Source organism: Eleginops maclovinus, chromosome 11, assembly GCF_036324505.1.
Source record: "Eleginops maclovinus isolate JMC-PN-2008 ecotype Puerto Natales chromosome 11, JC_Emac_rtc_rv5, whole genome shotgun sequence".
In the NCBI taxonomy this organism is placed as follows: Eukaryota; Metazoa; Chordata; class Actinopteri; order Perciformes; family Eleginopidae; genus Eleginops; species Eleginops maclovinus.
This window is the reverse complement of record NC_086359.1, coordinates 20213868-20226207: the sequence shown is the minus strand read 5'-3', so window position 1 is coordinate 20226207 and position 12340 is coordinate 20213868. Positions and strand designations below refer to the sequence as shown.

General features: G+C 38.2%; 1 protein-coding gene and 1 long non-coding RNA gene across 7 annotated transcripts in view; both read left to right on the top strand.

Moving 5' to 3' along the window:
- Positions 1 to 4514, top strand: part of LOC134872309 (uncharacterized) — a 31283-nt gene extending 26769 nt beyond the window's left edge. The window contains exon 3 of the long non-coding RNA XR_010166790.1: positions 4439 to 4514. This is a non-coding gene — a long non-coding RNA (uncharacterized LOC134872309). The remainder of the gene's footprint in view (positions 1 to 4438) is intronic.
- A 2360-nt stretch (positions 4515 to 6874) lies between these two features.
- LOC134872225 (RIMS-binding protein 2-like) overlaps positions 6875 to 12340 on the top strand; it is a 65653-nt gene continuing 60187 nt past the window's right edge. For all 6 annotated transcript variants that reach the window (XM_063895426.1, XM_063895430.1, XM_063895429.1 and 3 more), the window contains exons 1-2: positions 6875 to 7011; positions 8065 to 9064. In XM_063895426.1, the coding sequence (XP_063751496.1) occupies positions 8186 to 9064 (879 nt within the window). In that variant the 5' untranslated portion in view covers positions 6875 to 7011; positions 8065 to 8185. The remainder of the gene's footprint in view (positions 7012 to 8064; positions 9065 to 12340) is intronic.

Below are 12340 nucleotides of genomic sequence, written 5' to 3'. Positions count from 1 at the left end.
TGTTAGAGAAAAGCTAGATTTAATCATATACTATATGTCACAGAGCCATGTTCCAAATGTTCATGAAAAATCACATCAAGCAAAGACAGCTTAGTATTTCATTTAAAAGAAATACATACCTGTTGTGAAAGTATTCTTCTCACCCACAATGGAAAAAATATTTAAAGTAATGGTTTCCTCCCCAAAAAATGTGATGAAAATGTGTCCTCAGAGCTCAAATAGCAAGCAGTTTGATTCCACAGGTCACACAAAAAACATAGAAAGTTTGTGTGGAAATGAAGACAGGACACTCAGAATATCCAGCGCTAATTTGTTAAGGTCTTTCATCTCCTTAGCCCTGCATGACTATAAGTACTTGGCCGTGAGAGTGACAGAGATTACGTAAAAAGCAAAAAATACCACAGCATTGTATGTTAATATTTTTAACGCCCTGTACCTGTCTATGTTTAAAAGAAGCAGGAGGGGCTAAAAAAAAAGGACAAAGACAATGAAATCTAACCCTTCACCTGTACCCCTGCATCTCTAGTTTCAGCCAGCGCTCACGGAAGGTGCGGTCCTGCTCATCTCTGTACACACTAGCAGAGGGAGAGAAGCCTGTGGCTCAGCCTGTGTGTGTGTGCATGTGTGTGCATGTGTGTACATGTGTGCATAGGACTCTCCCATCCAGAAGTATTCTAAAGAAAAAGAGGGGTTTTGAAGGTTTGAAGTTCCTCTTTTACTACCACAGAAAAGTGATGACAAACGACAAATAATGTTAGATGAACCCCCTTGGAATGAAAAGACATAAACATCTTGGCTGAGTACTTAATAAAACAATGCTTGTTACATAACATTATGCTCGGATTACATTCAAACTTTTAAAAGTTCCTACTGTACTTTCAAAAACCTTTCATCAGCTGAATTTAATACTGTAAGGTAGACACCAAATACATATCACCGAGACACTTTACCAGTTGATTACATTACAACGACTATAAAATGTTCTATGTAATCAAATGTGCAAATAAGGTATCAACTTATGCATTTTGTGGTTATTTGCATACTCTTTAGCATATTTCATATTCAGAAATCTCAAGATGCCGGGTTCAAAATGTTTGATTCATTTGAGCGACATATTAAAGTCAGGGCTTTTTTATTGATAGAAGTTTGGATATTTTTGTCTCAATAAATGAATCAGAAAATACTCTCAACACCTCAGCTTAAAAACCCCGATGTTAAAACCTTCAGAATACTGATATGAATTTTACTGGAAAGTGTTTGTAAGTGCTACTGAAGTAAAACGTTCTGCTCCTGGCATATGAGAAGAAAAAAGATTGATCAAGCTTTACAAAAATAAATACTAATGAAACATCACAAGATTAAAAGAAATGTTTGTTTTGGAAGTTCTGATTGTAATAGCTGGGTATGTCAATAATACATTATGTAATGCAAAGTTTTAGAGAACCTAGGAGAAATATACAAGCACAAACTGTCCAAGTGTAGTTAAAAAAACACCTAAATGTGTATTTTGGATCTTTTCTTTAGGAGGGTTATTGAAGCAAAATCTCAAAAATCTTGCCAGTGCAAGAAAAAACTATGTTATTGATTAAGTGTCTTGCCTTAGATAGACCCTGAAAGAAATATAACTCCACAAACTCAAAACTTCAGTGAATTCCTGCAACCTTGTTTATTTGTGTTTCCTTTGAGAAGCTTAATGTGATTCAATGTATATTTCACACGTACATTATACTCTGTAGTCCTTGCAATTGCATGTCAAAAAAAAGCCTAAGGCCTCTCTGGATTGTGCTGCAGACAATTGCTTCTTAGCACTGATCCTTCCTGAGCCGTGGAGAAACGTGCAGGCTGTCCATGGCCATTGAAAGGCTTTTCAAGGACCAATTCATGGCTCCTTCCTGGGGTGTCACCCGAAACATTGGTTGAGCCAAAATACTGGGATTCTGTTTCACAATGCTAGCTTTCTTAAACCTCCTTGATAGGATTGTGAAAATACAACACCAAATAGCCAAGTTACCAATAACTTATTGTTCTGTCTTGCCTGAAATCTCGTGATTGCGCCTTTCTCCTAACTAAACAACTAATGATGCTGCTAGTGAAGCTAGTTAACAGCCAACAAGCTTAATTTTAAGGTGGAAAGCTAACAAAGCAATTACCAATAAAACACTGAATTGCTTTGTATACCTGACGGGAACTGGTTAGTTTTTATAATGTTAGTTTGTGACTACAAATTATCTCTACCACTTACAAGTCACCACATCAAAGATTGATTGACAGATTGTGTGTAGATCTATATAATAACCAGCAAAGTCAATTTAAAGTATACACAACCACAATGGACAAATATAACATTATATACATATAACGATTCACGATTGTGTTTTATTATTCTTTGGTACAATTTTCATTAAATTCTTTTTATGTGTCTTCTAGTAGATAAAAACGCACATGCGTTCTAAGCTTGCTGGATTCTCAGCTGTACTAAATCATAAATAGATGGGGTGAAATTCTGCAGTCATTATCTAGGAATAGATGTGTTAGTGTGTTGATGATTTGGAGAGGTCAGCTATTGTGCATGTTCTTGAGGTCTTTTTTACAGGGCTCCAATGGTGCTGACAAGAACATGCACATGAACCTGGAGTTGTATGTCATGGGTTTTCAAAACGCTTTTGTTTTCTTGTGATCATGAGAATCTTGAATTTGAACTTGACAGAATTAGTGCTGCATGCCATCGTGTAACCTTTGTCTTGGGCAATCATTTTAAGTGGGTCATGAAGACCGGTATTATGTCTGTACCGCAGGTGGTTAAGATTGTGACAAACATTATCCATGCACAGGCCAACACTAACATTTAAAGGTACTATGTGGAACATTCATAAAATCCTTGCCATTAACACCCTGTTGCTCCAGCTAATGCTTGCAATAGGCCTAACTAGACAAACTTCCTAAACATGGGCCATACCAGTGACCTGACGTTAAATTACAATCATACATTCTCTTAAATAACGTTAGAATGTAATATTCCTATGTTTTCTTTTTTTAGGAATATTGGCTCCATGCTTGCAGTTTGCAATTTACTTTAATAGGTAAATATATAAATATTATATTAGCAAACGTTCAAACAACCAGTGCCAAATCCATGCTAATAATAGCTGTACCTGGGCAGTTAGTAAGTTGACAGCTACTTTTTATCGCAGTTGTACACCTTAATTTCCATTCAATTTATAGTTGGCTAAATGAATTGTTTGTTTCAAGTTAGTATCATGGATTACATTAGCTGGTGAAGTAGGCTAATTTGACAAGCTTGCCAATTAGTATCTACTCGGCTAGCACTAGCCAGCTAGCCGAAGTTTAGCTATGCTGCATTGATCTGCCATTGGTTGCTTTGTAACATTAGATTTAAAAGTAATTTTGCAATCAAAGCTAGCCAATTTACTATAATAAGCAATCATTTCTGTGTTTTGCCATGTTAAATGGGATGAGTTAAAGAACTGCAAGGTATTTGGAAGTCATTTCGAGAAGAAAATGGTGGCATAGAGTTTTATTTTATAACAACACTCCGGCTCAATAAATGGGCTAAACTTCATCTGACATGTTTCTTTTAAAGATGTTAGTAGCAGAAAGTGGCTGCTTTATTGCCTAACATGAAGGGTAGATCTATGCTGTACCAAGATATCTGTTTAAAGCCCAATGTTCACTATTGTACATCATTTTGAAGGATAGCGCCAATGCACGGCAGGAATATCACTAAGTCTCAATATAACGGTTGACTCAAATGTCTTGGAAATAAAGGACCGTAATACAGCACTTTACTTGCCTCAGGTCATTTGGCCTGTTGTGAATGAAACCAATTTGCAGAGGTTTCATTCGAAAAGCTGTTATTACACATTAGATTGTCAAAAAAGATAAATGGCCACAAAAGACCTGCCCTGGATCAGATCAAATTAGACCAGGCAGTGAAGATAATTCATTTCGTATCGTGCCTGATATGCAGGAAATACTTTGAAGCAGGTGTTGATCACTTGTGGCCCCTACCAGCCAGTTCAGAGTAGTGACGATTCAGCGCTCAATGACCAAATTATTTTTTGGTGAATCATTTATCAACCATACGTTGTTAATAAATAAATAAAATATCTATTTGCATCAAAATATTAGGCCTATCCAGTAGTCTGCTAGAAGATCTGTGGAAAGACAGACACACGCATGCCCACGCTCACAACCGAAGTTGGACAGGAAATATGTTAACTGTAAAAAAGGTATAAGTAAGTACTGCATTTACAAAAAACAATCAATCAGGTGTACAGTTAAATCAAGAGCAGATTTGATATGTATGTGAAATACACTGATAACTTTGAATAAATGATTGAGGCGATGCATCGGCAGGCATTGGTCATTTTGCTGTGCATTTGTTCTCCCTTTCTCTGTTTCTGCCTATTCCCTACAGGGTTTCCACACATGAACAGACAGAGACGGAAATAAGAGAGGGAGCGGCCCAAGGACACCCTGATAACACAGAGTGGTATGCTGGATCTCTCTTTCTGCCTATCTCTGTGTCTTTCACCCACTCAGTGAACACACATTAAATATTCACTCACCTAATGCAAGTGAATTATTCCAGCAGCAAACCACAAACATTTAGACCAGATGTAACATAATACAAGACTAAATACAAAATAACCAGTAATATTCGTTTACAAAAGCCACTCAGTGGTCAGACATGGTGTGCTTTGCCTCTTTGATGGCTTTTGGCAACATGATATTGAAACGGTATGTACATACCTTTGAGGATTTATACATTTCAATATCACTGGCTTTGCCAAATAATGAAATCTCAGGAAGTATTTTTTATCAAGGAACAAGGGATCATATTAAACAGTGCATTCCTGTTGATTGTATCCTAACATACAGACAAAAGTGAGACATAGGATTGGTAAAAGAGTAATAACTGTACAATACATAGTAATCTGAACAATATTTCATTTTATGATACAACTATTTGCCGGATATTCATATATAACTATATATGTTTGACTCCTTTCTCTGTCATCATCATTTAGCTACACCTGCAGATTTGGTTTCTAAATTAACTGGTTGATCATCTTCATATTCCTTTTTGCAACAGGAAAGATGGCCTATGCTCGCTACATATTTTGGTATACAGATATGGAACGGCAAAGAACAAGCTATGAATACTTAACTGTAGAGGGATTCATAGCTTGCATGAAAATCATTTTGAAACTCTCTTACTGTACGTGTTACTCTCCAAAACTGACACAGTTTCTCATTTTCTGGTTTAAGGCAGTCTTGTTTGTGTGCAAATGAACAAAAATGACTTATGATTTGTAGTAATAAATATTGCTGAGACCAGAATGACTCATAAAAACATAAAGGATCCAATTCCTGATTAAAGGAAAGGAAGGGTGGAACCTAATCTTCATCCATTTGATCAGGTAACCTAAAATGAGGAGACAAACAAAAAGGTGTCACGTGATATCTATCTCCCTTTACTACCACCCACACATTTACTCCTTAAATGCATGCTGCTGTATCTTATCCGTCCACTAGTCACCACTATTGAGTCTTCCTTCTTTCCTTCCTTGCTTCCTCATAAGCCATTTGCACACCTGTTTATGGTTTTGTTATTCCCTTTTCTTTTAATATCCTTTGTGCCTGCCAGTTGTTCTGCATGCTTTGATTTAGTAAACTTATTTTTAGCTCAGCATGTTCTGTGTCTGCTAATCTTATCCTTTGCCAGTTATCTGATACTGTGACACAGTATATTGTGTATAGCCTACAGTCTATGGACACAGTCAGTGCAACACACACACACACACACACACACACACACACACACACACACACACACACACACACACACACACACACACACACACACACACACACACACACACACAGTTAGGAATTAATTTAATAAGTAGTTATTATGATAAGCTATTGTCATAGAATATTCATGAGATTGTCATATAATGCATTTCATTAAATTCCTCATTTTTGAGGGACGTACTGTATACAAAACAACGCTAGTTCACAAAGGAAAAACAAACATATAGGACTGTAGTTAAAATATATATAATTGTATCAATAACATTAGGTTTCACCATTTCAACGTATTTTATTCCAACTCAGTTTTGGACAATAGAAAAACAGATACATTGAACTACATTTATGATTAATAAATACTATCCAAAACAATGATCTTTACTGTACTGCTCCTAGCACTAGGATGGGTTAAATGCAGAGGACTAATTTCACTGTGTGTGCTCTGCTGTGTGCATGTATGTGACTAATAAAGAGGGTTTCATCCTCCGATTCTGTCTATCTTTCTATCAGGGTATCATAAACTAGGGATAGTAACACACATTTGCAATAGCAGACAACAGCCACTAGTGGTCATCCATCTCACACAAATTTGGTGGGTTATGTGGCCTTCAGGTAATATGGGCTAGAATTGTCGAAACGCAACACATCCTGAAACATTAGTTAGTAGACACTGAAGGCAGAACTAGTTTACTATGTATTTTGGAAGAAGAGGCAAATCAATTGGTATAGGGGATATAATAACATATAAGAGATAAATTACTGTAAACTTTGATACACATATGTTTCTTGTTTTGTTGCAGGACATTGCAAATCTACCAGCCCTGAATTTCAAAATGGACTTTTAAATGTGTTTTTGGCATAACGAAGGTGATTTAACTTCGTGCTAAGTTGTACATTAGCATGTTGCAGCGGGTCTTTAACTGATGAGACAAGACACGTGAAGACGTACGTGAAGGCAGCACGGTGCGCACTGGCCAGCACCATGACGCTGGACACAGACCGTGTGTGACACTCGCAGATAAACAAACCCGTTGCTGCACGGCTCCATGGACCTTTAACAAGTAACGTAAACAGTCTCAATGCTGTCACAAAGCTGCATTTAATGCCGACAATAGTAACTCGGTTGGAAAAGGATGACTCCGTTGTTAAAAACTTAAGAGTTGAGTCCACTGAGAGGTGAGTTTGTAAGTTTTTGTAACGGTAAGCTAACACTGGCTAACAGGTTTAGCTAGTGGTCAGTGCTTCTTCATGCTCTAACATACTGTTTTTACGTCATTCAATAGCGTTTGCTACTTAAAACGAGCTGCTTGAACCAGTTTTAGGTTGCTAAATTAAGCTAAGTAATTAGCTGTGTACCGAAGCCTATCACTGTAATGTGAACCGTACCATATGAGTGCCACTAAATTGAGTTAGTGATGGGTAAACTTGTCCACAGTAATGATAGCTACGTTAACTAATGTTGCATTGCTGTGTGTGCTTTTTATTGACTGGTTCACTTGTTGCATCCCCAGCTCACATCCTCAAATCTTTATTGTTGTTGTTGTAAATATTCTTCTCTCTTTTTGCACTATTTTATTTATCTTATTTGCATCATGTATGTTGAGTTGTTGGAGGAGCATGGGACACAAGATTTTCATTGCCAACATATACGTTGTATATGCTGTGCATATGACAAATAAAACCTTGAAACCTTGAAACCTATCTATTTGCTCCTAAGCATGAGCTCTGTTAGCCGCACCTCGTGCTGTTTTGTTTATATTTCCTCAGCTGTTCAAAGGTAGGTCGTTCTGTCACCCATCTGTATGACATGAAAATGTGTTAATTCTCCCCGCTTTAGATAGAAATAAACAAAAATATTGCATGTGTATATTTATAGTGTTTATTTTCTGCTAAGGCATGGACAATTGTGTACATCTCCATAAACTATCAATGTATGTTATGGTTTGACTGAAAATATCTTAGTCAGCTGCCACATATGTCTTTGCTCTTCACTGCATAGAGAGAAACTAAAACACAACAATCTTTTATTGTTTAATTAATTGTGCTGGCTATCTAAAACTCTTCAGAGTGATGCCCTATCTTTTTCTGAATCGTCCATCTAACAGAGATGACAAATACTGAAATCTTCTCCTGCTTCCACTTTGCTGAACAATTGCATTTCTTGTTATTACGTTCATCTAAAACTTCTTTTCCATCTCTCTCACACCCTCCTCTGTCTCATCTTTTCAGTGACCTGGTGTGATAATTGCATGCTGCATGTCTGATAACCATCCATCACCTCATTGCACTTCCTCTCACTTCTGATGCATGGCCCCCTCATTAGTAAAGAGTACGTCTCACCGTTCCTTACATGTTGTGTTGTGAGAGTGACATCATGAGGAAGAACGGGGATAACCCTCTGGCGATGTCATCCAAGAAAATATGCCAGGGCCAGAAGGACTATGGACGGGAGCTACAGAGGCTGCGTGCTGTTTGGGAAACGGAGAAGAAGCAAACGCAGCGGGCCCGTGGTGAACTCTCTGTGGAGCTGAGGCACCTGCGGGAAGAAGCCGAGAGGGAACAGCAGAAGGCTGTGAAGGAACTGGCTCTCAAGCGAGTGTGCCAAAAGGACAGGCTTGCGAAGACCAAGTTGAACATTAAAGACAGGGGACGTCTCACTAAAATAGAGTCCACAGATGAAGAGACGTTTTGTTTGTGCGGTGGAGAAACTCACAGAAAGCTAGAGCAGTTACTGCTGACGCTGTATGAGAAGATAAATGGTGAGCAAGCAGTCTATACGTTGCATCAGAGGCAGGAATATGAAATAGAAAAGGCGGTCTTCCTCTGCCACCTGCTAGAAACCCATGGAAGACTGTTCCAGGGGAGGCAAAGAGCAGGAGAGCTCAGCTCCATTTCTAACAGTCTCTCAAGAACTCAGGGAGGTGGGAATAACTCCTATCAGAGCAAGCCTCTACTAACCTCCTCTAGAGCCTTGCCCCATACTGTCTGCCACTCACCAAAGAAGAAAACCAAACGAGATCTGAGGGAGCTGCCTTCAGGGAGGGCCGTCTGTGCAGCTGACCCCTGCCCCTCCGCTGCAGTCGTGGACACCTGTCAGAGCGACTCGCTGACTATTTGTCACCCTCACAGCGCTCCCCATGCAGGCTGGGACCACCAGCCCCCCTACTGCGCTGAGTCCTCTGGGTCAGACGAGTCATCGCCCCCCAAATGCATGGACAAAAACATGGAGGTGAGCTATTTGATACATTCACATTCTACACATGCTTCTAAAATTAAGTTGGTAAGAAAGTCAACTATTTCTAGCATTTCCTCTTGTACCCAATCAGCAACTGCATCAGTGTGCACTTATGTTGGTAGAAGTGTTGGAATATAGAAGTGTAATAGTGCCTATGAATCTCTAAGGAACTTGTGGCATTACAGTTATTTTTGACAATGTATTTATATCTTCATAAATAGCTGAGGACGGGGTCATTCTGTTTACAGGTTGTCAGTCTGTTCGTCTATCCCATTCTCGATATTTAAGGATTGCCTTAAGGGAGTTTCTTTACATTACATTTTCCACAAACATCCACTAGGACTGAGGGATGAACACTTTTGATTTAAGTGGCAACATTTCAAAGGTCAAGTTCACTGAAAACCTCACAAAAATGCATGTTTTTAAAATAATAATAACACAGGAATTCATATGTTCCACACAGATCACACACCATTTCACACAAATGTGAAATATGATAAAATCATAATGTTATTACATTTTGGAGAGACAAACTGCCACTTGTCACAAGTTGTCACACCACAAGGCGGTAATTGTAGTTTGTAAAGAATCCCATTCATTTTGCAATTAGATCATCATTTTAAGTAAGATTAGTAAGGCAAACATTTACAAACATAAATATATGAATACAGATTTAAACCTTGGTTTATGATGATCTCAACATAAGCTAATCACCAGAGTAATCTTACAGGAAACCTATCATTCTGATGGAGCACACACAGCACAGGCTGCATCACAGATACAAAGCACAGTAAACATAACTCAATGAACACTTTTTATCAGTAGATCCTTGTGACGATGTTGTGATCACAGAGTCCACATCATATACAAAACACCTGAGGCACATTATGATAGCATCTTTCTGTTATTGTGGCAAATGGTGCATAGCCAGCAGCAATAACATGGAGAACTGTATTAATACAACTGGACGGTTGTGGTGCTGAAATATATTTTGATGTCAGAGCTATGGTTGTCAGAGGAGAAACATTGTGCAGGGTGTGAGCAGAGAGGAGGATTGGCCTGTGTGGGTGGATCTGTTTATGCCTGTGGTTGGAGTGGCAGAAGTGGGTCAGCGTGTTTCCATCTCTTCAGTTTTGGATTGAAGTTTTGATAGAGAGGAAATTGAATAATTAATCAAAGCTCCCACTGCGTCTAAACAGCGGTGCCCACTTGCCAAGACTCATATTTCTTACATGGCCCTTTCCCTGTTTTTTACAGCAGCTTGCACCAGGGTAAAGTCATTATCTTAAATTCAAATGGGAATCCCCGTTTAACAAGAATGGACTCCATTATGCATGCGAGTTTGGAATTGTCTTTTTAAAGTATTTGTAAATGCATCACTAGTAATAAACTGTAGTACATTTATTCATATCATAAACCTGGCAATTTTTAAAAAAGTTGTTCTAGTCTGTTATGTTTTCTAAGATTTATAAGCTGTCTAGTCTATGATTTAATTTAGTTTAAAGATTAAAAAGTACACTTAAAATGAAAAATGGTGGAAGTTCATTTCACTTAGGAAATATGTGTATCAATGAACCATTAAAAATGTCTTTTAAAGAAAATGGAACAATGTGATTAGTCATACTTTCGTATATTGGTTATACTTACTTGGTATTTTAGGTGGGCAAATGGAAAAAGTACATTTGTGATTTTCTTCTACTACTATTTAATAGAAATGCAGTTTTTCCTAAATCTGGATTTTTTTGCCCAAAACCAAGAGGTGCAACACATCCATGAAAATCAATTATCATAATCATATAACGTGATACAATACAGCATCAGAATATTAAGAAGAAGAAGAATGGCCTTATGCTCACCATACTGTATGCTGGTTGACATGCATAAGTTTATCTTTGTTTTATGCTTAGTTTTTTCTTTTTCATCAACATCTTCATGGTACACATGTTATAGCTACACTTGCTTGTTCCAGTGTAGAGCTTTAATTTCACTCACTCTCTATTGGTCGTACTCTCTGTCAACACTTCTGTTCCCTCTTTAGAGAGTAAAATCATATTCTCAGAGGAGCTGAAGCAGAATAAAAATAATGCTCAGGGCAGTTTGCGTCTGGGTTGGTTTCAGTCTTTAGGCTACTATAAAACTGTGAGCACGCTGTCATTAAGAAGGGAATATACTGAAGCTGTGAAATGCAGGGCTAGGGGAAACTAAGAAGCAAATGATTTCTTTGGGTGTTATCTGTCTGGTAATAATTTTTTCCTCGCTGTCAATGAAAAACAACCCGTTACTAAGAGAACCTACTGTACATGGGTATAAGAACACTGACATGGGTATTTACTTTGGTTATAAACGATTTCCGCGTTGAAGGCGTTGTGACAGAAAAATGCTAGTTGAGAGAAATGTTGACAAATGTCTATTTTTGACTTTGCTGCACCGAGCCATGGGTTTTCTAACAGTGACCTTTAAAGGAACAGTAGGTAGACTGATGACTTTTATCAGCCCCTCTACCACTTCAGTAAGCTTTGTGTCTGCAGCAAAGCAGGCACAAGCTTAAAAAGTGCATTATGACATGCTGTGAGGAGTTAGGATGGAGGTGATGACTGTATAACAAATTTGACAATGTGCATATTTACATTTTATATTTCAGCAGTGCAAAAGGGCTCTTTAAATAGGATTGCCTGTTTTCCTGGGGCAAGTTAAAAGCCATGTTAGGTTAGTAAATGTAAGATTAAAACACAAATCTTTACGGAGCTGATAATGGAAGCAGTTAAGAAGTCAGACATCTCTTTAATATTACTGATTGGAGAAGTCAGATGGAGTGAGATATATATGCTTCTCTAACAATTTCATGGCTGATCGATGATTTAACCAGATGCTATTCCAAATAACTTAAAGTATTCCCCCTCCCATGCCAAGTTGTGGTTGTGTTTTTTAAGGTGATTAATTAAAGTGCTTTGCACCTTATATAGGTGGCTAGATAGCTGGATGATAGTCCCTCATCAAGGCTAAAAGAAGTTATTTGTAAACCATCATCGAGACAGAACTGGCATCAAACTAACTGCTTTATTTGTTCTGTTAATTTCCCTGCCCAGGGCTAAATTACAATCACATGGGTAGCATTTAGTACCTTGTAGACCTCTTTATTTTCTGTCTGGGGCACAACTGCAGTAAAACATCAGAATTAGTCTGAACTGGACACACTTGTTCCCCCGCCTGCCTCCTGCAGCCTCCCTGTGTTGCAGTGTGTGCCGCCTATTGATTGTTCAAGAGGCAGCC